We start from the raw sequence: 26,449 nt of genomic DNA, 5'->3' as shown, positions 1-26,449 counted from the left end.
AGCAATGCTTGAGTGTGTTGCATGTGCTTCAACAGAAGAGGGAGTTAAGTGCTTCTGTGCTCATCTGCAATGTGAAAAGCTGCTGGTTATCCCCCTTCTCTTCCAGTCCCTTTGGTTTGAGCCAGGCCAGTCAACGGCTGCAGGCAAGACGCGCAGAAATCTTATGTGCGTGTGTTTATTTATAAAACATTTGTATCCCGCATTTCCCGCACTTGTGGCAGCCTAGAACAATAATTAGAACAAGGAAGTGTGTGGTGATCTTGTAAAACCCCTAAAGACAACCAAATTAAAAGATCTGCATCAGCTTCCAAGTGCCTTCCCAAAGGACGTAGGTCTCAGAATCCCTTCTTACGTCTCTCCAGAAAGAGCTTTGCCAAACCTCTGAGGGACTGTTCCATGAACCCGAGGCAGTCTCTGAAAAGCCCTGCTGTTTCCTGGTGTTGTCATGGTCCCCTGCAGAGAATAAATACAAAGCAGGGCACCAGTGGAAGAACTTAATTGATGGAGAGGTACGTGACAGGCAGGGTGGTTTCTAAGATATGTGGGTCCTAGACCAAGCCATTTGGCCATTGCTTCAACTTATTCCTGCATTTCAGGGGGCTGGACTGGATGACCCTTAGGGTCCCTTCCAACTCTACAATTCTAGGATTGCTTCAGTGATCCTTGCTGCTTTCTTCAGACTTTTCTTCAAAAAATACTTGTTTAGAAGCACTCTTGCATCTTAAAATTGTTAAATAAATAGGGAGGACGGGACGAATGATGTACAGTGCTACGTCGGGTTAAGAGCTTAATTCGTTCTGGAGGTCCGTTCTTAACCTGAAACTATTCTTAACCTGAGGTACCACTTTAGCTAATGGGGCCTCCTGCTGCTGCTGCGTCGTGATTTCTGTTCTCATCCTGAAGCAAAGTTCTTAACCCGAGGTACTATTTCTGGGTTAGTGGAGTCTGTAATCTGAAGTGTCTGTAACCTGAAGCGTCTGTAACCTGAGGTACTACTGTAGTAACATTAGGTGTCAGCGCTCCCAGCAGGGTTTGCAGGACCATGTTCTAGAGGAAAATATATTTGGAATATTGGGGACTGAATAGGGCCAGCCCTACCCTTATATACAGTCAGGCAGCAGCCTCTCGAACTAGATTTTGGTGTCACGAAAGGGTAGCAACTTTAGTTATTTAATTTGTTACGGGTCATCATCTGTTTTCATAACAGTGAGCTGTTTATTTACTGTACTACTGTACTACCTTTCTAAGCAATTACGCCCAAACTGCCTCTCAATGTATAAAATGCACAGTTAGTATAAGAATTCAAAAAACACATTATAACAATCAGAAATTATAATAGTATCAGTAAGTAAACACACACACAAAAATCCCTCCCTCCAAAACTGTATAAAGCAATTTATTATGATTCTGTTTTTTCTGCCAAGAAGGGAGAGAGGCTCTTGTTAGATTTTCTGCCTCAGGTGCCACAATAATGTGCCTGGCCTTGGTGTTAGGTGGGGACAGGGTTTGTTGCTCTGCCTCAGGCTGCAAAATGTATTGGGCTGACTCGGGCCCTAGGACTGGTTCATGTCCTTCTGTGAGTGCAAAATGAAACAGCACAGTGCCAAAATGAGCAGAGAGGCCTATCTGCCGCCTCACGCTGACCGCTTAGTAGACAGAAGCTATCAGGCAGATGGCGATTGAATTTGCCCCCAGTATGATTTCGCAATACGATCAGGTGCCTTTGGGTGAGAATTGCGCTCACAGATTGCTTTAGGTTGGTCGTTCCAGAAAGAGCTTTCTTCCCTAGTTAATAGTATAAAATGGTTTGGTTGAACAGCAGGTGGGGATTGCTTTATTTTAGGAGGAAAGTCTAATGATTCTGAGGGAGCACTGGGGCTGCTCACAAAAGCACTGTTTTAATGGACACGTAAATTGGCAACGGCAACCGCAGGGAACGTGGCTGGGGGACAGAAACAGCAAAAGGGATCCAGTGTGAAGAGAGGTGGACTCAGGCTCTGTTCATTCTAGATTTTAATTATGTAAAAAATGAATTTTTTTCTATTACTCTATTACGTAATATGTAAATCCCCTATTACTCAGGGTTGCAAAACATGGTTGGGTTCCAAAGTGCCACTGTTCCTTTCAGGAGCCAGCGTTAAATGTTTATAGACACCAATCTTGCAGAGACTTGGAGTAGCGGATGTTTCATTCTTTGGGGCGAGTTTCTAATGTTTAGGCAAGCAGATGCCAGGGCTCCTTACACCTCTGCAGACATCCTCTCTCCCCGTTTGTGTGTTTAATGCCCTGCAATTTGCTCCTGGTGTGGGTTGAGTAGACACTTCCTTGGAATGAGCAGCAAAGAGGCCAGCAGTGTCACCGCCCAGCCATCTCTCTCATTTAACTCTTAGTGTGGTGTAGTGGTGAAGAGCGGTAGACTCGTAATCTGGTGAACCAGGTTCGCATCTCCGCTCCTCCACATGCAGCTGCTGGTGACCTTGGGCCAGTCACACTTCTCTGAAGTCTCTCAGCCTCACTCACCTCACAGAGTGTTTGTTGTGGGGGAGGAAGGGAAAGGAGAATGTTAGCTGCTTTGAGACTCCTTAAGGGGAGTGAAAGGCGGGATATCAAGTCCGAACAACAACAACAACTCCTCCTCCTCCTCCTCCTCCTCCTCTTCTTCTTCTTCTTCTTCTTCTTCACACCTTCTATTTTATACTCCATTGCCCGTTTTGGTTATGTAAGAGTGCACAAAGAGGGGTTGAAACACACAACACTTGGTTTCTGCGATTGGCAATGGTGGTTGTGGTTGTGTAGCAGTCACACAGAACCAGAGATGACACAACAGCAGGCCCTGCACAGTGTTGCAGGCGGGAGAGGATGGTCAGGCAGTGAAGACAGAAGCTTGGATGAGACAAACAACTTTGGGGGAGGACACACACTCCCTGTGCTCAAGAAGTAATATTTATATATATATCTAGTTGCATATAGATCTAGTTACATATGTGCCTCTGTATTCGTTTAAACCAAATATCTATTCAGGCACACAAATAAGGAAATATCCCAAGCTACTCTGTGTACAGCCAACGCATTTCCTGAAAGAGTAATCTGGACTCCAAGGGAACGTGCAGTGCCAGCTGCAGATTTTTTTGGGGGGTGGTGGAGCAGGCTTGGGCAAGATTCCCTCAGTGGGCCCCCTCCCTGAGTGGGTTCAGCAACTGTTCACTTTTTGCCCAGTCATTGCCCCCTGTATGTCTGCACAAGGGAAGTGAAAGAAGCTATCTTCTTATCCTTCTACTCTTGGAATAGATTGTATGCCCAGAGATGGCAGGTGAACAGGCCAGAAGGCTCCAGTGGTTGATAGTGGTTCCCTTGTGGAGATGGGCTTTGGCAGCTGCCCAGTTGTGCCTTCCACTTGCACTGCTACAAGTTTAGTAGCTCCTTATGCCTGCATGAGCTACTGACAGCTCAAATGTTGTAGCTCTTTCTGTTTGTGACATCCAGAATCTTCAGACTTGGACCACGCAGGATGCTGGTCTATGCAGGATGCACAACCCGCTGGCCCAATGTGCAATGACTGCAGCGATTTTTGTACTTCTTATTACGGTTATTCAAGGGTGAATTCACCCATTTTGCTCTGCATGGTGAGTCTAGTTATATGGCTCCCAGTGACTAGCCTTTGCTTGGCAGGTGCTGCAAAAGCCCCCACAAAGCTAAGGTTCTATCTATGGCAAGTAGTTACAACCACATGTGGAAATAAGGAGGCAAAACACAAGGGTTGGGTGCAATTGCAGGGAGGGTCTACGAAGAGTAGCATTCTATGCATGCTTACCAAGGCACATTGAAATGTGCAGAATTTGCTGCCAAGGAAGCATGAATGGGATCAGGCTGATGGACTCATACCAAGGTACCATTCAGCTAACCTTAATAGATGCTGTACCGATTTACGTGCTGAGCTTAAATATTTGATGGCCAGTGCTGAATAGGACTGGAACCTTTTGGCAATTTTTATTCCTTTGGCTGCTTGCCTTATCTGGGAAAGTGCAGCGCTGTTGAGAGCAATTTTGAAATAAAAGCGCAGTTGTGACACTGCAATGTAGAAATGTACAATATTGAGTTACAGGTAGCTGTATATTTTCATTAATCCACCAGAGAATGGCACAGACTGGAAGCATCGGTGAGTCATGCTTCTTCATACCACGCACTGCCTTGTTTGTAGTCCAGAAATGTGCATGGGCCATTCTTGTTTCTACTGTGTGCACAGCCAAAGGCACTGAAAGTGGGTTGATCTTGATCATCGTATATGACTTTGGATTGCTTATGCACAGTGAATGTTTCAGGGTTGTTGTTGTTTTATGATAAGAACCTAGAGGGCTTGGATAAGCCTTCAGTAGGTGGTGCAGAGTTCAGGAGAACTCAAAAGCTTCCTTGCTATTAATATTGCCTGGCTGTGGATTCTGAAATTTCTCTAATGAACCAGCATGGTTTCCTGTGTGTCAGTCTTGGGGTGCCCATTGTAGTGCTTCCTGATGACTAACATTCACCCTGTGGAGCCAAGAGCTCAGAAATGCATTAAGAAATTATGCTACATCACCAAAAAGAAATTGTGGTTGTTATTTTTTGGGGTGGGGTGGGGTAGGGCAGAACCTGCCACTCACTCACAATTCCTCAGTGTCCTGGCAATTCACCTCCACCTCACTTCCGTACCTTTTCAGATATTTTGGAGAATAGACATTTAATGGCGATTCCCACTATTTTAAGAAATGTAGCAAAATTTGCGTTCTTCCCAGTCAAAACCCTCAGTGTCCTGGCAGCAAGTGCAGGAGGAAGTATCCTGTGCTATTTCAGCTTTCCACGTTTACTGGTGGCTTCCGCTCTTTCGTGAAGCAGGTAGCAGAATTTCCATTATCCCCAAAGTATGTTTTGGTCTAATCACCTTTTTCCGCAGCCCGTTGCTTCTCCCTGGTCATCACCCAGTGCTGATTTTCCCCAAGTGCTTCCCCTGTTTGATGTGCATGAGGATCAGTTCTGATTCTTAGCTTGGCCTAGATATTTTCATTTCAATCGGATAAATGCCCTCCTGTATTTGATCCCCTGGGCACCCTTTTCTCACCTTTGCTCGCCTCTACTCTTTGGTGTCAATTCTAGAGAGGTTTTGAAGGCATGCCTCTCCTCTCTTTTCCCACATCAGCTTGTGTTTGATGAGTATTCTTCAAAGAGAGGAAAGGAGGAGGTGAAAAGAGTTGGAACCAAATGCTTGTCTCTTTTTCAGACACCAGTGAAGTGTGTGTGTGTGGGGGGGGGGGTGTCTCTGGCTCCCAAAGAAGCTGCAGCTGATCTGTTCTCTCCCAGTGAAAGAATCAGAATCAGAGGAATCTTTATTTGCATCAGACACTAGCTGTAGCAATAAAACAAAATACAATGTACTGAAGATAGAGGTAAAAAACTTAACTGTACAAAATACATTCTGGAGGTTTACATCAATAATCAAATTATAGATCTTATTCTAATTGCCCCTGCTAAATGTTTTGCAGTTTTTGCTGTCCCATGATTATCTTGATCTGCTAGAAGATATGACACAGTAGAGACCTTGGTATGGATAGCAGTAGAGGGGTAATAACCTCACTCCTCAAATTTTTATAAAGAGTGCAGACTAGAAGCACATGACCCACTGACTCAACACCACCATCTCCACATGGACATAAGCTTTTTTCCAGTGGAATTTTTTGAAATCAACCCTCAAGTACAGCTGAAGGCAGTATATTTAATCTTGCATAAGTGAAACCGTGTCTGAATTTTGGAATTGTTGGAAATAGGGTGCCGACGTCTCAAAATGACTATGTGGAAAATAATCATACCATGGACAAAATTTCCCAATGTTCTCTCCCAATGAAATATTTATTCACACACTATAAAACAGTTGCTATGTTTATCACTCCCACCTTTGCAGTGCTTAAGCTAGAGGTCCAATTTGCAGCTTGCCCAGAGTAGCAGTTGTTCTAAGAAAAGCACCCGTAACAATAAAGCCCTAAATCTAGCACTGTTTGTTTATTGCATCCTATGAAAACAGAATCTCCCCCATCCCATCCATTTGTCTATAACACACGGCAGTGTTGCAGTTCTGTGCACACTTACTTGAGAGCAAAGCCTGCTGAACTCTTAAGTAAGCATGCATAAGACTGTGTTGCAGTGCCCATTACAGAGCAATTCTAAATATGGTTTGGGATTGCAGAACCACTACCCTAACCAAAGCCTTGCAGCTTAAGATCAGCAGATCCATGGTTTGCTCTGCTGTGTGTGTGTGTGTGTGTGTGTGTGTGTGCGCGCACACACACACACACACAACACACACACAACAGTCTGTAGGTAGTCACATTTCCTCTGGCAGCACAAATCAAGGAATTAGAAGTGTGCTGTTAGCATGCCAGACATTCTCCTGGACCTTGGTTTAGGAACTGGGAAAACTGTGTAAGTTCCAGGTCTTACGTGGAATGATGTTATTCAAGCCCTCACTTCCTGGCCTTATTTCTACCTCTTTAAGCACGAGTAGAAAACCAACCGCAGTCATGAACATGTTTTTTGAGAATGAATGATGTATGAAATTGTTTTTGCTTGCCTTGAATCAAAATAGCTTTTCTAGCTTGTGCTAGCTGGAAAGGGTGTGCACGTGCCCACATTTTATATAAGCGAACTGTCCGCTTCTGTGATATTTTAACTTTGTTCTGTGTTGATATATTTTGTGTGTGTTATAACCTGTCCTAAAACAATTCTATGAAGAAGGGGAGAATACACATCTTTAAAAAATAAATTCAAAATAATGCTGTGTAAGGCGTATCAGAGAAAACCCGGCGCATCTGCTGTGATTCAGATCACGCTCCCTGTCCCGACAGAGAGACACAATTCAGAGATGAGAGCAACAGGTTCATCCTGTTATGCAACATTCAAGCCAGCCAGCCAAGCCATAATAATAATAATAATAATAATAATAAATTATTAGTACCCTGACCATCTGGCTATGTTTCCCCAGCCACTCTGGGCAGCTCCCAACAGAATTAAAAGCGCAATAAAACATCAAACATTAAAAACTCCCCTAAACATTCTCAATAACCAGCACAAACAGAAATTTCTTCCTGATCTTAGATACGGCCATCACCTAACAGAGCCTTCCCACCCAAGTCCCCTTCATTTTTAAAAATAAAAAAGAAAGAAAGAAACTGTGCAGACAAGAAGCAGGCCATTCAATACTGTTTTGTTTGTTTTCTTCCCCTTATCTCACTGAGCAGTGTGAAGCTTTGACCTGAAAGCCACAGGGATATTGCAGCCTGTAGACTGGCAGATGTAACATTCCTGACTTACATAAATCACTCTCTTTTGTCACTGCTGGCATAAGGCCAGGGAGTGTTCTAATTATTGAATGGCTTTTATAGCCCCATTACTTATAATCACTTTTGGTCTACAGCTGGGAGGCCAGGATGGAGCAGAGCGAAGTAATATAGCACAAAATGTTACCATTTGTTATCTGCTCCTGGGATTAGGGTTCTGCCAGCAACAGGAGTTTACATGCTTGATGTTGTGTTAATCTTTTTTTTTTTTTTAATGCACCAAAAAACCCCAACATTATTGGACGCTGCTGTTCTGAACAGGGTGACTGCATCCGAGCAGTTATCAATATATGTTGAGTATGATGGGGTTTTTTTTTTTTTTTTTGACTGATGGCGGAATATGTGTTTTGATTTTGCTGTATCGGTTGTGTTTGATGGCTACGTTGGCTGCAAATGACCCACCCTGTGATTGTTTTGGCGAAGAGCAGGATATAAATTTCAAATTAAATGGTATGTGCTCACCTGAAGCTTTCCACTTCACAAGGGAAACCGTTCTTGGCAATACCCAACAAATAAAATTCTAAAGGGTGCCATTTGCTCAAGCAGGAACAGCATGTATGAATTTTCCTTTCTGCACCAGAACGTTTGCAGTGACCTGAATGCTGTACAAATCGCTACTGTGCGACCTCTTAACTCACGGAGTGCCTCATTTCCTATATGTTCTCTTGCAGGGTTTCCCATTCAGTCCTAATAAGGACTCACAGTGGTGATGTGCACCAAGGTGCAATGGCATGTAGAGAGGAGTCCCCCTCAGGTTTAAGTCATTTCCTCTGGAGTTGTGCAGTTTTTGGTTGGGATGTCTTTATATGAACAAGCATGTCTCGATTAGGTTGTTTTAAAATTACAGTGGTACCTCGGGTTAAGTACTTAATTCGTTCCGGAGGTCCGTTCTTAACCTGAAGCACCACTTTAGCTAATGGGGCCTCCTGCTGCTGCCGCGCCACTGGAGCACGATTTCTGTTCTCATCCTGAAGCAAAGTTCTTAATCCGAGGTACTATTTCTGGGTTAGCGGAGTCTGTAACCTGAAGCGTATGTAACCTGAAGCGTAAGTAACCCGAGGTACCACTGTATACATTGGGAGAGTAGGTTTTGGGGACATCGGATTTGGAGAAAGCAATGGGGAAATACTGAAGGAAGTAGTCTTCCGGAGTTCTTTTGGACTTTAAAATTCAAACCAATGTTGTGAAATTATATATGGAAGGTTATTGGGAACCAGTACTGAACCCTAAGTACTTGTGTGCATGTGTCAGACAAACATCACTGCAGCATCCTGCAGTGTCATCTGGTGCTGCTTACTTGCATTTAGTGAATAACTGTATACTCAAAAGAAAGCCACACTGAGTTCTGTGGGCCTTACTCCCAGGTAAGCTTGAGTGGGGATGTAGTGTTTTATCTAAGCAGCCAGGGCTCCTTGGGATAACAAGATCTTTTTGCACCAGGTCAGTGAGGACCATTTGCTTTTTAAAATTCTCCCATATATACAGAACTCCCTGTGCGCCTTTCAGACTGTATCTTTAGGTTCCCTCCTCAGTGTCAAATAACTGGGGTGAAATAAGTGTTGTTTATTTTTTATAATACATGGAAGATGAATCACCCTTGGGAGGTTCTGGACTTTCCTTCCTTGGAGGTTTCTAAGCAGAGGCTGGATGGCCATCTGTCATGGATGCTTTAGCTGAGATTCCTACATTGCAGGGGGTTGTACTAGAATAGGCTTCCTCAAACTCGGCCCTCCAGCTGTTTTGAGACTACAATTCCCATCATCCCTGACCACTGGTCCTGCTAGCTAGGGATCATGGGAGTTGTAGGCCAGAAACATCTGGAGGGCCGAGGTTGAGGAAGCCTGCACTAGAAAGATGGCCCTTGGGGTCCCTTCCAGCGCCATGATTCTATGTGTTTTTCTGCTTCAACAATATTTCCTTACGTTCCTATCATTTTATGTAATTGTATTTTGTATAAATTATAAAAATTATAAATGAAATATGTTCTGTTTACAAACAAAACATTTAAATAGCTACCTTTCTACTGGTAGGATGGAGGGGGGCATGGGTGTAGCCAGAATTTTTGTTAGGGGGGGCAGAACCTCAAATTTGTATTGATTTGTATTTTTACTTGGGGGGGGGGAAACAACTGCCCCCTCTTGGCTGCGCCTATGGGGGGCCCAGGAAGGAAACAAGGTCGGAAGGGGGCCATGGTTGGAAAAAGTTTGGGAGACACTGATGTAATGTATTCCAGATGGGATTAATCTTGAAGTTTGCTGCCTTCTGATTTAGCAGCATCTTCCACTTTTCTTTCAAGGAACATCCCATCTGGAGTGTTGCCAGTGCATGATGTTCTGTATTAGCTTCCAGTAGCCTTCTAGATATAATTATAAAGATGCTGGTTTAGACTTACAAAGCCACAAATTGCTTGACCCCTGCAGGACTACCTCTTTCCATGTGTTCCATTGCGCTCTCTCTCTCTCTCTCTCTCTCTCTCTCTCTCTCTCTCAAAATCCTCTTTCATTAGCTTACATTGTGCAACAAATCTGTGAGTTCCGTTGGGTGAGGTAGGGAGCGTGGCTTGCTCAAGGTAATTAAAACAGATTAATAGTTGAAGAGGCATTTGAGCTTGAGTTCCCTACATTCATACCATTTTCTAGCTTCATCAAGGCAACTATGTAGCACTCAAGTGTACAGTGTATCAGCAGTTAGGAGAAATAGCTTTTCATAAAATGGTTTGAGCCAAATGGATGATTAGGGTTTTTGGTAGTTATCTTTTGCTTTGCATTCTCAGAGGTGTTCAGTCCACCTGCACCTAAAAGCATCATCATCATCATCATTGTTTTTTAAGTGTTTGACAAGGTTTGCATGCAAATTTATTACTCTCAATGAATAAGAATAAGAATGTTATTATTTATATGCTGCCCAGCTGACTGGGTTGCTGCAACCACTCTGGGCAACTCCCAATTTCCCTATATGGGGCTGCCTTCAGATGTCTTCTAAAAGTCAAATAGTTGTTTATTTCCTTGACATCTGATGGTAGGGTGTTCCACAGGGCAGGCGCCACTCCCAAGAAGGCCCTCTGCCTGGTTCCTTGAACCTCATAGTGAGGGAAACACCAGAAGGCCCTGGATTCTGGACCACAATGTCCAGGCTGAATGATTAGTATAGAGACGCTCCTTCAGGTATACAGGGCTGAGACTGACCTAGAATTGTTATTTTACCTTTGACAAAAAAATAACTATGCATTAACGTTTTAATTCCGGGGGGGGGGGGAGGGGGGTCAGGGAATATGTGCACACATATATTTATTGTATTTGTCACATAGGTTTGTAGACTGCCCATCATCACTTATTATAGTGATCTCAGATTGGTTTCCAGAATGTCCTGAAACAAACAACAGTTACAAAATATACAAGCTGATAAAACAGTGACTGAAACTAATTAAGAAATATAAGTGCCTTGGCTTTCACCCTCGGGCACAATACTTGATACTCTTGGCTCCAGGAAACCCAAAAGCTGTATTCCATAAGTCAGCACAGAGTCTCAGCATTAGCTCAGAATACAAGATGTACTGCTCAAAGATCCATTTGCAAAGTTCTAAGATGCAGAGCTAGGGTGAGTTAAACCACAGAGCCTAGGACTTGCCAATCAGAAGGTCAGCGGTTCGAATCTCCGCGACGGAGTGAGCTCCCGTTGCTCGGTCCCTGCTCCTGCCAACCTAGCAGTTCAAAAGCACTTCAAAGTGCAAGTAGATAAATAGGTACCGCTCCGGCGGGAAGGTAAACAGCGTTTCTGTGCGCTGCTCTGGTTTGCCAGAAGCAGCTTAGTCATGCTGGCCACATGACCCGGAAGCTGTATGCCGGCTCCCTCAGGCAGTAAAGCGAGATGAGCGCCGCAACCCCAGAGTCGGTCACGACTGGACCTAATGGTCAGGGGTCCCTTTACCTTTAAGATGCAGAACTAGGCATGAGTTTAAGTGCTTCTGCCATGTTGGTGTGGCTGCTGGGGCTGTTTGTAACAGTGCAGACAATCATAATGGGCCCAATTCTCTTGACTTTCCCTTCTCCTCCAGTTCACCAGGCTCTGCCAATTGGCCAGCTGCCTCTTCAGCTACCCTGAGAAACCCATTCTTCGGAGGTGGGATAGGACTCAACCAACTCCTCCTCCCTTGCTGGAATGTCTGACTATGGCAGGCTGGAAATAGATAACCTTCTCTATCATTTTTGTATTATTCTGTGCTTTTTATTCTGTGGCTTCTGGGTGGCTTCATTTTTCAGTAGAATTTTGTCCTGCAGCCTTGAATGCCATTTGGCATCGTGGCGGCATATAAATCTTTAAACCAATTAAATCGTAGAATCTGTCCATAACCTTCAGTTGGAGATGATTCAAACTGCTACTGGAAAGTAGTTTATTGAAATGACAGGATTGAACGGAGGGCTTCAGACAGGAAAACTGCTGCTCAACCTATATAGGCTTGGGGCTTCAGTGCTTGCAATCTGACCACCCACTGTGCTGAGTTCATTATGGTTCTGGAATGTAGAATCATAGAATAGCAGACCTGGAAGGGACCATGATGGCCATCTAGTCCAACTCCCTGCATTGCAGTGATATTTTGTCAAATGTAGGACTCAAATCAATGGCCCTGAGATTAAGAGTCTTATGCTCTCATGCTCTACCGACTGAATTCCTCTCATTTGCTTGTGAGAAGGGGCTTGTCAGCTAGGGAATTTAACAGTGGCAGTGCAGTGTCAGTGGCAAGTTGTTCTGTTATGAGAAGACCCAGGTGTCTTCTGCCCATAGCAACATAGGAGCCACTCTTCTGTAATGTTATCCTGCGCTGCTGGGAGCAGTATGTGAATGGTGGAATCATGTGAGTCTTTCCTAAACAATGGTCACTCAAGGCCCAAGCAGTGTGCTGCAGCCACATATTTACATCATTTACTGAAAACCCACAGTGGGAAAGGATCTCATCAACAGATAGCTCAGTTGGTAGATCATGAGACTCTTAATCTCAGGGTCATGGGTTTGAGCCCCACGTTGTACAAAAATATTCCTGCATTGCAGGGGGTTGGACTAGATCAAGGTTTCCCAAATTTAGGGTTCTTGGACTACAATTTCCATCATCCCTGACCATTGGTCCTGCTACCTAGGGATGATGGGAATTGTTGTTGTTGTTTAGTCGTTTAGTCGTGTCCAACTCTTCGTGACTCCGTGGACCAGAGCATGCCAGGCACTCCTGTCTTCCACTGCCTCCCACAGTTTGGTCAAACTCACATTGGTAGCTTCGAGAACACTGTCCAACCATCTCATCCTCTGTGCCCTTCGTCTTTCCCAGCATTAGGGTCTTTTCCAGGGAGTCTTCTCTTCTCATGAGGTGGCCAAAGTATTGGAGCCTCAGCTTCACGATCTGTCCTTCCAGTGAGCACTCAGGGCTGATTTCCTTAAGAATGGAGAGGTTTGATCTTCTTGCAGTCCAGGGGACTCTCAAGTGTCTCCTCCAGCACCATAATTCAAAAGCATCCATTCTTCGGCGATCAGCCTTCTTTATGGTCCAGTTCTCACTTCCATACATCACTACTGGGAAAACCATAGCTTTAACTATACGGACCTTTGTAGGCAAGGTGATGGGAATTGTAGTCCCCCCCCAAAAAACAGCTGGAGACCCAACTCTGGGAAACCCTGGACTAGAAAATCCTCGCGGTCCCTTCCAACTCTGCAATTCTATTAAAGGTGGCTCCCATGTGGCTGTGACGGGGTGTTGGGGTGGAAGGGCACCCCGTTCCATTTAAGGCAAAGCAAATGTACTTATTTTCACTGGAAAACTCTTGGAGCACGTACAGTAAAACTGGAATGGGGGTGGCGGTGGGATTTGCAAAGGTATCTTAAATCCTGTGGGAGTTTGCATTAGTGGAACAATTTCATTTCAGCTTAATTATTTCGCGTGCCTGGAGAATGAATTTGCTGGGCCCTTGTGGGACTCTTGGAAGTGTAAAAATAGATGAGTATGTGACAAAGAGAAGTGTTGCTTAATTGTTCCCCCTCCCCCCTTTTTTTGGGGGGGGGATTGACTGATCCCATGCCCTGCTAGGAGCTCATTAGTGGGAATTCAACAGGACTAATAAAAATGTCTCTTTCGCAAATCCCAGAACAGTGATTAGTCCTGGAAGTCTCTAATGGAGTTCTGTTCCTATAGAAAAACTTAGAAGATCCTTGATTTTTTTTTAATTAAGTGTTTCAAATTCATATTTTTAACTACAGCACATTAAGTCCCTGCTGGTCTATGACCAAAATAACTAATGAGTACATTTATTGATGTATATGATTATGAACATAGAAGAAGAAGCTATATGTGATTTATATCCTGCATAAATTGTGTGTGCTGATACTGCACAATTTCGCCTTTGACTATTTCACCTACTTGTACAAACATCTCATGACATTATAATATATTTGACTTAAAAGAAACCTATACATCCTTCTTGGTCACCAGAAAAACTGAGATGCAATTGCAGCTTAGATATCGGGGACTATTAAATCAAGAAACCCATTGCTTGGTTAAGATACCGTTAATATGTACGGACTGCTATTAGTTTAGCAGACTGGTGTTGGAAACGACTTGTTAGGAAGCGTAGCCAATTCTTCAGGTTGTAATCTTTCAAACTTTCCCTAGAAATGTTACTGTTTAAACCCACTGGGTAGATTTGGTCATAATGGGTGGTATTCAGCTAAGTTTAGACCCACTGAAATTAATGAATATGACTAAACTAGGGTCATTGATTTCAGTAGGTCTCCCTGAGTAGAACTTAGCGGTTTAGTGTACACCTAAGTGTACACCTTTGCCTTTCCTCTTTCATTTGTGTCCTGGTTTTGGTGCTTTGTTCTTGGTTCATTTACACCAGAGTTTTGTCTCAGATGGGGAGCTCTGGCTTAATGTCTGCTTATCATCTAGGACAGTGTTTCCCAACCTTGCGTCTCAGGCAGTTTTTGGACTACAGTTCATATCATCCCTGACCACTGGTCCTGCTAGCCTGGGATGATGGGAGTTGTAGTCCAAAAACAGCTGGAGACCCAAGTTTGGGAAACACTCATCTAGGATTTGAAACCCGGAGGCTTGTCTAAGTTACAGCAGTGGATGTTTAGACTTTACCCAGACCTAGTTGCTGTGGAGGTTGCAAATGTTAGTTTATTTGAGTATTTCCCAACTAAAGACCAGGCAGCCCTGCTATGTTAATCTGTGTGTCCAGCCTTCCTTTTTACCCAAGCCTTGGGCTGTGTAGAAGAAGAAATGCTCTCCCTTTTAAAATATTTTTCTCCATCATCATTTTGTCTATGTCATTTTTCTCCCAGTGCAGAAAAAATATGTGCTATTACCAGGAGAGAGGGTGATAATCCCTTTAGCACCAGCAGGAAGGAAGAAGGGTTGTAAAGCCAGGGAGATTTCATGTTTGCGGCAAGTTATTTTTGGTAATTAGCCATTTACAGAAAACGCACATGAAAGCAGCATACCATAATTCAGAGGAACTGCAGATTGCAAGTCTAATGTTAGCTAGAGCTGGCAATGTTAATCCCTTCTCTGCTCAACTTGTGATTTCTTTCTTTTTCTTGCAGGAAGTCGTCTGAACAAAGATCTGAGACATTATCTCAACCAGAGGTTTCAGAAAGGATCTCCAGATCACGAGCTGCAACAGACTATTAGAGATAACCTTTATCGCCACGCTGTGCCTTGTAAGTATCTAACAATCCATCTAGTGAATTTAGTATAATAAAACTGAAGACAAACAAACAACCTTTTGGTGCTAACTTTTTGATGACAGCCAGTGGGGCTGCTGTGTGGAGACCTGGTGTGTTTTTGGTTTGATTTTCTTACTAGGAGGAGATGCTTGCTTTCGGTGGTGGTTGAGAAAGTGCTGGATTTGCTTTGTCACCAGTTGCACAGAGTGCTTGGATGGAAAAGGTTAAGAAATTAAGGAGCAACAGCCTAGTGGTTAAAGCACATGGTTGGCCTATAGGAGGTCCCAAATTAAATCCCTGACATCACCTGTTTAAAAGATCAAGTACCAGGTGATGAGAAGGACCTTTGCTTTAAACCATGGAAGGCTACTGATGACAGTGGGCTAGATGGAACAATTACCTGGTCCAATATTTGGCAGCTTCAAATGTTCCATGGTGAATGTGGATCAATGAAGAGAGCTTCATAAGTTCCTGTTAACAATATGAAAAACGTTGGTTTTGACCTAAAAGCTGCCTTTGACTAAAAAGCCGCCTTTCACCCCAAACCAACAATTTGATTACTTTCTCCCCCAATATACCGTATTTTTCGCCCTATAGGACACACTTGTTCCCCTCCAAAAATGAAGGGGAAATGTGTGTGCGTCCTATGGGGCGAATGCAGGCTTTCGCTGAAGCCTGGAGAACGAGAGGGATAGGTGCGCACCGACCCCTCTTGCTCTCCAGGCTTCAGCGAAAGCCCCAGCGCCAGCCCCGCAAGCTCGGGGGACAGCGGGGAGGCGGAACGCCGCCATCCCGCTGTCTCCCGATGTGGTTTGGAGGCTGACGGCGGGGAGACGTGTGCTTCTCCCCGCTGCCAGCCCCGCAAGCTCCGGGGACAGCGGGGAGGCGCAGCACGCCATCCCGCTGTCCCCGGACCTGGTCTGCAGGAGGGCGGCGGGGAGAAGAGTGCTTCTCCCCGCAGCGGGCCCCACAAGCGCCTGGGGGGGAAATAATTTTTTTTCCTTTATTTCCCCCCCCCCATAAAAACAGGTGCGTCCTATGGGCCGGTGCGTCCTATGGGGCGAAAAATACAGTACTTGGATATCTGCGGAGGGCCCTTCACTTTGAACAGGGAAAAAAAATGTATAAACGCAATTACTTTTGTAGCATACAACCCAATTAATTTTTAAAAACTTGTTACATGCTTCAGGCTTTTATGTGAATTGGGTATTTTTATCGTATTCTAAATGTGTTACTTTCCTTACACCTTTTTAAAGGCAACATGGGCTACACATATTTTTTTAAAAAGCAAGACGCTGAATTGTTTTCATGTGGTCATCTGTACTTAGTGTCAGATTTTGAGGGTCTGAAGAACTTTTGCTATAGGGAGCCGTGTGCCCTTTGAACCCCCTGGATCTGCAGCTTGTTGCAGCCGACTTTCTTGCTGCATCCTCTTCCTCTTCTTTACGGTTCCAGTTTCAGAAACGACGAATAAAGCAAAACGAGCCTAAGTTCTGTTGGAGCATTTTTCTGCGTTGCCAAGGTTACGTTTTGAAATGCTCTCGACTTGAATCTTTTCTCTGATTTATTGGACTTGACTGTGAGCTAAACTACTTTGCTTGCTTTTTAATCTCACCCAAGGCCTTGATTATAGAATCGGGTGTGTATTTGGGGGGGGGAGGGGGTGTTTAGCAGGGAGATCCTTTTTTTTAATATACATTTTGCAATTCTATTTTTAATGAAAGGAAAGGGAGTGGTGACACATCTATATTCATGCCTCGCAATTATGTAACCGACAGACAAACCTAGAAGGGGGAGTTGGTTGTTACGCAATACTTACCTTTGTAGAGCAGTTAGCTGAATAGCATTCTCTCTCCTCCGCCTCCCCCTCCGCCCTGGCGGTTTTTTCTGCAAAGGAGCTTTCCTATGGGCTTTGGATGTGATAAAAATGTGCAGGCTTGAAACTGAATGAAGCTACTGTATGTATGGCTGTTTGGTGCTTGGAAGTGGCGAAGTGGGGGAGGGCAAGGGGAGGGAGGAGATTTTTCCAGGGCTGAAGATTAATCTGGCTGCTGCATACTAATATTTTTTTATTCCTCGATGCACGTGATGAGAAAATCCAGTGCTCTGGGCCAATCTCTGTTGCTAATGGATTATGAAGTCTTGTATTTTGAAAATGGAATTCCCTGCTGATTATGTGGTAAACATGTTAAAGGCTCACAAGGTCACTCAAACTGAGCATGCCTTGACTGCCTGCTGATCCTTATTGCTGCAACCAGAGGACTATGCTGAACGGACGACTAATGGCCCAAAATGCGTAAAATGGGTCCTTTCCTCTACGTCTAACCCCACCCCCCAGTCATTTGAAATCCTCAAAATTCGGCTCTAAGTAGTGCAGTTACATTGCAAAACCAAACTAAGTCACAAATCAATAAAATCGCATGTGTAGCAGGGGAGAAGGGCTGGCTGACCACCACAGAAATGCTCGTGGAACAATAGCCGTTTTCAAAATGTGCAGCTCACGGCATTGATCAACAACCCCCGCTGCCTCTTTCTGAATTAGGAAGGAGCCGCCATACTTAAGAAAAACAGCCACGGCCAAAACTGAGCAGCCACAGGCAGCTTTACAGTTCTTGCAGTGATCAATTGGCTTTCTTTAGCTGTGGTAGAGGAGCAGTCTAATAGCCGGCCTAGCTTGATATATTCCAGCCTTTAAAAACTGCTCCCAGAACTTACAAAGAAAAATGCAGCAGAATCAACTAGTTCTTTTTTTTAAATGCAGCTGAGTTGCATCTCTACATCTGGGGAAATGACTTAAAAGCATATGTTACTGTGTTTAAATCAAGTGTGAAAAATGGCAAAGGAAAGACAAATGGGTACTTTCTGAAACAAGGCGATACCACACCAGCCTATCTGCAGTTAAGCCCCAAATGAGGTGTTGTTTTGTTGCTAAGGTGTAGAAGAGCTTATACAGTGGTACCTTGGGTTAAGAACTTAATTCGTTCTGGAGGTCCGTTCTTAACCTGAAACTGTTCTTAACCTGAGACACTACTTTAGCTAATGGGGCCTACCGCTGCTGCCGCACAGCCACCACACAATTTCTGTTCTTATCCTGAAGCAAAGTTCTTAACCCGAGGTACTATTTCTGGGTTAGCGGAGTCTGTAACCTGAAGCGTCTGTAACCCGAGGTACCACTGTAGATTCACCTGTGTTGCCATTTTGCAATCTGACTGAGGGCACGAAACAGAAGGCCCTTTTAGTACAGATTCTCTCATGCAGGTGCTGCTAGATTTTCATTATATTGGTTTTATTAGATTTGTGTACTCGCTTTTTGACTACAATGAGTGAGAAATTATCCAAAGGAGTGAAAATGGTGAGAGGTGGTACTTAGGGTGATCTAAATGTAGGGGAAATAGAAAAGGTTAAAAACAGGGGGATTCTAGTGAAAAGTCGAAAACAGAAGTAAAGAGAACTGCAGGGGAGTGGAAGAGTAAACTTAGTGTGCAATGGATAGATAAATATAGATACAGTGGTACCTTGGGTTACAGACGCTTCAGGTTACAGACTCCGCTAACCCAGAAATAATACCTCGGGTTAAGAACTTTGCTTCAGGATGAGAACAGAAATCGTGTGGCAGCGGTGCAGTGGCAACAGGAGGCCCCATTAGCTAAAGTGGTACCTCAGGTTAAGAACAGTTTCTGATTAAGGATGGACCTCCAGAACGAATTAAGTTCTTAACCTGAGGTACCACTGTAAAAGCCTTACTGGAGAAGTGTCTGTAGGATCAGACTGCAACTAGGCCAGTGGTGAGCCTATTATTTATTTGAGACTATTCAGATTTCCAGTATGCATATTCTATGCAGATAGATTCATCTGCTTTCCAAGTGGTGTCGTGCGCAGTGAAATCCAACATGGTGGTTCCCATAGGAAGGCTGTATGCTCAGATGAACTCTGGGTACCATTATAATCTATGTTGTTGGTAGCATCTTAAAAAGCAGAGACATCACCTTGCCAACAAAGGTCCGTATAGTTAAAGCTATGGTTTTCCCAGTAGTGATGTATGGAAGTGAGAGCTGGACCATAAAGAAGACTGATCGCCAAAGAATTGATGCTTTTGAATTATGGTGCTGGAGGAGACTCTTGAGAGTCCCATGGACTGCAAGAAGATCAAACCTATCCATTCTTAAGGAAATCAGCCCTGAGTGCTCACTGGAAGGACAGATCCTGAAGCTGAGACTCCAATACTTTGGCCACCTCATGAGAAGAGAAGACTTCCTGGAAAAGACCCTGATGTTGGGAAAGATGGAGGGCACAAAGAGAAGGGGATGGCAGAGGACGAGATGGTTGGACAGTGTTCTCAAAGCTACCAGCATGAGTTTGACCAAACTGTGGGAGGCAGTGGAAGACAGGAGTGCCTGGTGTGCTCTGGTCCATGGGGTCACGAAGAGTCGGACACGACTGAACGACTAAACAACAACAACAACAAAGTTTCCCTAAAATGCTTGCTGCATTTCTATCAATTTGTGCTGCAGTGCTGAGCTAAAACTGGTTCATAAGTTCAAAATGTGAACTACTTTCTTTCTTTTTTGAAAATAAGAATCTTTATAAGTTTTATATCCTGTTGGTTTCACCCAAGTATTTGTTTTTGCCTTTAGCAGCCACCCACATTATATTTTTCAGCCTAGCAAACCATTTCAGGTTTAATTTTTTGTTATGTTTTGGGGGAGGGGGAAACCCATCTGCTGACCAGCGTCATTGAAGAGTGGCTTCAAAGTGGCCAGAGATTAAGAGAATACAACAAAAATCAGAGCAAACACTTCCCTGAAGTTCATCTCGAAAGTTTTTCTTTATCACTTGCCAGGCAGCGTTCCAGTAAGTAGTGTGGGAAGATGGCTGATGGTTTTAGATGCCTTTGTTTCTTTATTAATTCCCAGTGCTCTTCAGTTTGCTCCCATAATTACTACACGCAAAGGGCTTCCAAAGGGCTTTGTCCTCATTGTGAGGAATCTGCAGTGGGTATTCAAGTGGTCCTAAAAGGTATTGAGACTTGAAAGCCGGTGGCCAAGAGGGAAGAAATTGCAGCTTAATGCTAAGTTATTAGTGCTCTTTACAATCTCAGACGTAATAAAGATATGCATCTCAAATGTAATATTCCATCAGCAGAAAACAGTGGCATGCTCTCTCGATTGAATTCTAAGCGCCAAGAGGGAGTGGGAGCTTTTTTTTTTCTTTTTTAGCTGTCTCCCAAAGCCTAATCATGGAGTTCCATCAAGGGAACATGGAATGGATTAAAGCAGGGGTAGGCAACCTAAGACCCATGGGCTGGATGCGGCCCAATCGCCTTCTCAATCCGGGCCACGGTCAGCATGTTTTTACATGAGTAGAATGTGTCCTTTTATTTAAAATGCATCTCTGGGTTATTTGTGGGGCCTGCCTGGTGTTTTTACATGAGTTGAATGTGTGCTTTTATTTAAAATGCATCTCTGGGTTATTTGTGGGGCATAGGAATTTGTTCATTTTTTCCTTCAAAATATAGTCCGGCCCACCACATGGTCTGTGGGATGGTGGACTGGCCCACGGCTGAAAAAGGTTGCTGGGTTAAAGCTTCATATAGCCATCTGGGGGAAAAGTTTTTTTATGAGATGGAGCTCGGGAGCAGTTTAGAAGTAAAAGAAAGTATGATAGCTTAGCAAAGATCAGCAGCTGGTGATGGACCCTTTTATGCAGTTGGTTTCCAGTGTTGTCATGCTGTTTGCCTTCCAAAAACTTATACCTCTCCCTCCACAAACACCTACCTCTGCATCTTCTCCCATAGCTTATGCTAGCTTAGATACAGCCATACCTTGGAATTCAAATGCCTTGTGAGTCAAATGTTTTGGCTCCTGAACGCTGCAAACCCGGAAGTGAGTGTTCCGGTTTGCAAACGTTCTTTGGAACCCGAACGTCCAATGTGGGTTCCGCAGGTTCCTGCAGCCAATCGGAAGCCGCGCCTTAGTTTCTGAACATTTTGGAAATCAAATGGACTTCCAGAACGGATTCCATTCGACTTCCAAGGTACGACTGTAATGTATTTCCATAGTTCCATACTTAGTTCGTTGGCATAGTTAGCCCCATTGATCTCATCGGAACCCGATGTCACATCAAAATACTTAGAGCTGAACTTCAGTCAATTTATCCAAACAGGATTTGGGTGGGAGGGTGGTTTCTGCACACCACATCCAAAACCCAGTGTTAGGTTATAATATTGCCTAATGAATGTCAGCTTGCTCATGTACTTTCTCCATTTGTTTTAATACTGCCTCCCAGTTTCTCACAGTTTAATAATGTGGTCAGCACGCTATTAAAGTTTTCTCCATTGTCATATGGTTAGGAATTTACGAGCTGTTCCAGATTGAAAGAAAGTACTTCAGTTGCTTGATTCCTTAAGTTTTATGGCTGAACTGAACATTAGTTGCCCTGGTTCAAGAGAATATTGCGAGTGTGTGTGAAAGTAAGAGAGGGAGAGAGAGGTCCAGCTGCTAAAAATCAATTAGCACATAAAGCAAATATTTTCAGTTCTGCTTCTGTTAAAGGTGAAAATAAATCTCTCTGCTTAAGTCGTAACACTCTGGAAATATCCATAATCAAAGACTTGTCCTCCTTGAATAATTACGGCCTTGAGTTATGAAGTCAAGATTGCTGGGAAGTTGCCAAGGCAGATTTGTTTAAGAATGGAGAGGAGGAGGGAGGGGGGGTTCCTCATCTGATAGCCTTTTAAGAATTGCAATGTCCCGCGATGCACTTAATTAGTGATTTAAGAAGAGACACATCTGTTTCAACGAGAATCGTGAAAATTATTATTATTTGAGTGGGAATGCATAATAAATGGCCCTTGAAGGGCTAATGCATCTTGAAAATGAGACGTATATTGTAAAATGATCAGGTAGATATTGGCCTGGTTTGCATGCAGATCTAAACTGTTCTGTAGCCTCCGTGCTTGGGTGTCCCTCTGCCCCTGCTCTGGCACAGCCGCAAGGAAAAGTCTAGAAGCTTTTTGCGTTCGGTAAACCCTGGTTACAGTTATGTCTGAGTCCCGACAAAGGTCTTATTTGCACAATGCAGTAAGACAAACTAATGCTTACCAGGACCGCATAGGCTCTCAGAAAGGAGGTCGAAAACCAGGCCAAGCAGTGGTCAGCGCCAGTGCTCCCCCCCCCTTAGAAAAATAGGAGCTGGTACTCACCATTAGGGATGCGGGTGGCACTGTGGGTTAAACCACAGAGCCTAGGGCTTGCCAATCAGAAGGTCGGCGGTTCGAATCCCCGCAACGGGATGAGCTCCCTTTGCACGGTCCCTGCTCCTGCCAACCTAGCAGTTTGAAAGCATGAAGTGCAAGTAGATATATAGGTACCACTCCGGCGGGAGGGCAAACGGCGTTTCCGTGTGCTGCTCTGATTCGCCAGAAGAGGCTTAGTCATGCTGGCCACATGACCTGGAAGCTGTACACCAGCTCCCTCGGCCAGTAAAGCGAGATGAGCACCGCAACCCCAAAGTCGTCTGCAACTGGACCTAATGGTCAGGGGTCCCTTTACCTTTTACTCACCATTAAGTTGTTACAGTAAGTGGCACATTTTTTAACAACAACAACAAAAGAGGTGCAGGTACTTCGTACCCTCGAGTACTCCAGAAAGAAAAAAAAGCACTGGTCAGCCCTAACTGCAGTTTAGGGGAACTAGCCAGCTTCAGACTGTTCTTAATTATCTTGTCTTGTTCCCCCTCTAAATACAAATGACAGTTCTTGGCTTAGACAAAGTGAGTAACCACACTCAGTTGAAAATGGATGCAATCTCTTTCTTGCAGTTGCACCAGGAGAGGGGAGGGGTTTTTATGCAAGACCAGGCTTGTTTCTTAAACGACCTGTCATGACCCTGAAGTCAGATTCCTCTTATTTGGGGTGAGGGGGGATGAGGATGAGGACTCAGAAGCCGAGAAAGGGAAGGGTAGGCAGACCCCAACCTAGAAATGCTTTGTCAGATAAGTTTATGGTGCTAGTGCCCCTCTGGTCCGAGGATGTAGCATTGCTATCTTCAGAGGACTGCTTCTCAGAGACCCCAGTGTCTACCCTGCTTCTTTGGAATAGAAGACTGGGAAATGGAATGTGGTCTTTTAAAAAGCACCTTCTAATGAGGGTGAGGCTGGCAATAGGGATGCAGAAACGCCAGAGCTCTAATCTCCTATCGTTGGGGGTCCCAAACTGTGGCCTGCGGACTTCGTTCATGTGGTCCATGGCCTGTCTGCTTTACACATTCATCTTGCATGTTTATTGCTGATTTGTTTCTTACATTTCCATTTTATCGCATTACAGATTGGACTCTATGGAATTCAGACTGTAACGCAGTGAAACACAACACAGGAAAGCACACATAACCAAGTGCAGTGCATTACAAATGCTACAAGAGGCAGAAAAATCTCTAGACTGCCAGGACCCTCAGTGATATTCATATGGTCCATGGGGGGGGGGGAGAAGTGTAGGAGCCGCTGCCCAATAGGCCTGCTTGTCTTCCAACTAAATTACATGTTAACATTGCATCCGAATGCAGCCGCTAGAGACATGCATAAATTACTTTGCATCACAGGCCGCAGATATTGAGCTCGCTCAACCTTGTAAATAAGCTGACAAAAGGAAGTCACCTGCAAATTTATTTACTAGTCTGCTGCGGACTAGCAGAGAAGGGCCCGCTGCATTTCTGCACTGGGTGCAGAGGAGAGGGATTCTGTGCTCTCGCAGCCTGTTTGGTTCCTATGCCTTGCAGAGAGGAGGGACAGAGTGCTCCTTTCATAGAGTGCAAGAATTTTTGCAGCCTCAGGTGATTCCTTCCTTCACCACTGCTGCCCCTTCTTACCTCCACCACGGGCTCTGTCTGTCTTCAACCTGCCCACTTACCCATTGACTTCTGCTAACACAATGTCAACACTGTGTCTCGGCCACTTCTAAGAAAGGGGTTGGGGAGCAAGTGGGGAGGCTGAGGTGTGGCCAGTACTGCGGCTACATTAACAGTAGCAAAACAGTTAACAAGTAAACAGGTGGGCAGGGAGAGAGGAAGAGTGAGAGCAGGGCAGATGTAGGGGGCCAGGTATGATTCTAAAGAACCATACGGAAGCCGTGGTGTCTGGATGGGTTTGTGGGCTGGTCAGAAGAGATGAGCTAGTTAAGAGGGGTCGGGTCACTAATTTCTTGCCGCCCTTGCTGCCTAAGGAAATTGCATCATTTGCCTCTTGATAATGCCGACTCTGGCCCTCCTCCCCCAGGAACCCACTTAGCCTCTTGCATAGAATCCCAGATGTTTCCCTGCATGCGGTTCCTTGTTGCCTATGGCTACCAGGTGAGTGCTTCAGTACAAGGATGAGCTCAGCCATAATCCAGGAGCTTGGAGAATGCGGAAAGAACGCCGTTGGCAAACTACATTTCTTATTAACTCTCTTTAGAGGAGTTTGGTTTGTTTCAGCAGCCGTGCATGGTGACTTTGATGGGTGTGTGTACACAGCTGTATGCCAGAATAGTTGGTGGCATTAGTTAGTTGTTCATTAAAATTATATCCCTCCCCTCTTCCTGAAGGAGCCCAGGGTGGCAAACTGTGTTAAAATAAAAATAAAAACACATTGAAAACAATTCCAATGCAGATGTAGACTGCGAAAGATCTCAACGTCAAAGAATTGATGAAAGAGGAAAAGGTAACCTTGTCTGTTATTCAAGAGAAAGGAATTCCAAAGGGTAGATGCTGCAGCTACTAAAGGCTCTCAAACCCTCAGTGAGTTAGGGACTTGCCCTGCATGCGAAGACAAGCTCTGGTGGATTGAGCGAACTAGACCAATAGTCCAACCTTCAAGAAGGTGGATTCTGCATGTGCTGTAGAGGGAAGGGAGGGCTGGATGGGGCTGGTCAGCCTGGGAAGGTTGCTATTCTAGGAAAAGGGAAACTCTTATCCTAAACCTCTGCTACCTTGTGGCTATACTCATTAGTGAGAAAGGCTTTGGGAGTAAACCCCACACAAATCTGGAATGTAGTCCTTAATGGCATCTTGTAACTCCTGCAGCCAAGCTGGTGCCAAATGTCTTGATCTGCTTTCCTTTAGAGCACATCAGCAAGCCCTGCTGTACCTCCTCGTAGTGGCAGAGGGTGCGCCTTGCTTCCCCGCAGTAGCCGAGGGCCTTGATAAGGCTCCCTGCTGGAGCGACGTGAAATGCAAGGAAGTAGTGGAATTAATAAAAATATGAAATAAACTTCCATATATTACATTTAATATATTTTCAACTAATTTATGAGTAGTTTAAGTGATTTACTAGTCAAGTTGCATCTGCTTCCCCAGTCAGAGGTCTGTGCATGTGCATGTAAGTGGAATCTGTGCATGCATAAGCCCCACTGAGTTCAACTAAACTTACTTCTACTTTCCTGGGAGTAAGCCCCATTGAATTCAGTAGGGCTTGCTTGTGAGTAGACACCCATTTGCTTTCACTGCTTACTGAGAAACACCCTCCCCATCATTCTCACACAGTACCCAACCTCCCATTTCAGCATAAGGCAACTGGCTAAATATTCTCCCCTCCATTTAAGCCCCACAGGAGCTCCCCCATCTCACCAACTCTTCCTTTTTATCAAAGGGAAGGAGGGAGGGCAAACAAGCAAAAAGATAGTCTCCTTTATTTTATTTTTTTAAAACCCTTTATAATATGGAGGAAAGCTTGATTAGGAGGGAGGAGGGAGAGAGAAAATAAAGCTGGAAACACCATTATCTCCTAAGTATCTGTAAAGTATCAGTTCAGCTGAGCTACCTCCTGGGAAGCTATTAAGTCTCCACCTTTTGTTCACCTGAGTATATTGCCTTGTTCAAAATGCTTATCATGATGATGTTATTTTGATACCGGTATTCAATGATATGGCGATTTATTGCACAGCCCTAGTTCTAGATTGTATGGTCCCATCCCAGAGTTCCCAGAATCTGGTTTCCACTTCTGAATGAATAATTTTTTCTGAAAGAACTCACATATGTCGCTTAATATGCCCTTACTTACCAGTCAGTGACTCAGCTGAATGGAGGAACATTCTGCGTGAAGAATACTGTATTTGGGATCATATTAGGAAACGGATTAAAATATTTTTGGGCTGCATTTTTGTACTCCTACTTTGTAAGTGATGCTGAGACATTTGTGTAAAAGGAGTGATAAGTTTAAACAAGCAAGCAAAACATAAATAAAGAAGGCTATTTGTGCTGCCTGGTCTTTAATTGGTATCTCTCATGCAAGTCATCGCTCAAATGCCGCAGCATAAATATGCATGTGTGAATCCTCGCAGAGAGAGGCTTTCTTTCTGCTGCAGGTTCTTCTGCTTGGCGTGGAAGCTCATTTGCTTCTGTGCTTTC

The 26,449-nt window shown here is 44.3% G+C and overlaps 1 protein-coding gene across 39 annotated transcripts in view; it reads left to right on the top strand.

Moving 5' to 3' along the window:
• Positions 1 to 26,449, top strand: part of MAGI1 (membrane associated guanylate kinase, WW and PDZ domain containing 1) — a 458,236-nt gene that overhangs the window by 219,792 nt on the left and 211,995 nt on the right. For all 39 annotated transcript variants that reach the window (XM_083600323.1, XM_083600324.1, XM_083600318.1 and 36 more), the window contains exon 2: positions 14,952 to 15,068. In XM_083600323.1, coding sequence (XP_083456449.1) covers positions 14,952 to 15,068 — 117 coding nt within the window. The remainder of the gene's footprint in view (positions 1 to 14,951; positions 15,069 to 26,449) is intronic.

The sequence above is a fragment of the Podarcis filfolensis genome (genome assembly GCF_964270895.1).
Source record: "Podarcis filfolensis genome assembly, chromosome: 2".
Lineage (NCBI taxonomy): Eukaryota > Metazoa > Chordata > Lepidosauria > Squamata > Lacertidae > Podarcis > Podarcis filfolensis.
Note: the sequence above shows the minus strand (reverse complement) of the source record. Positions and strands in the feature narration are given on the sequence as shown.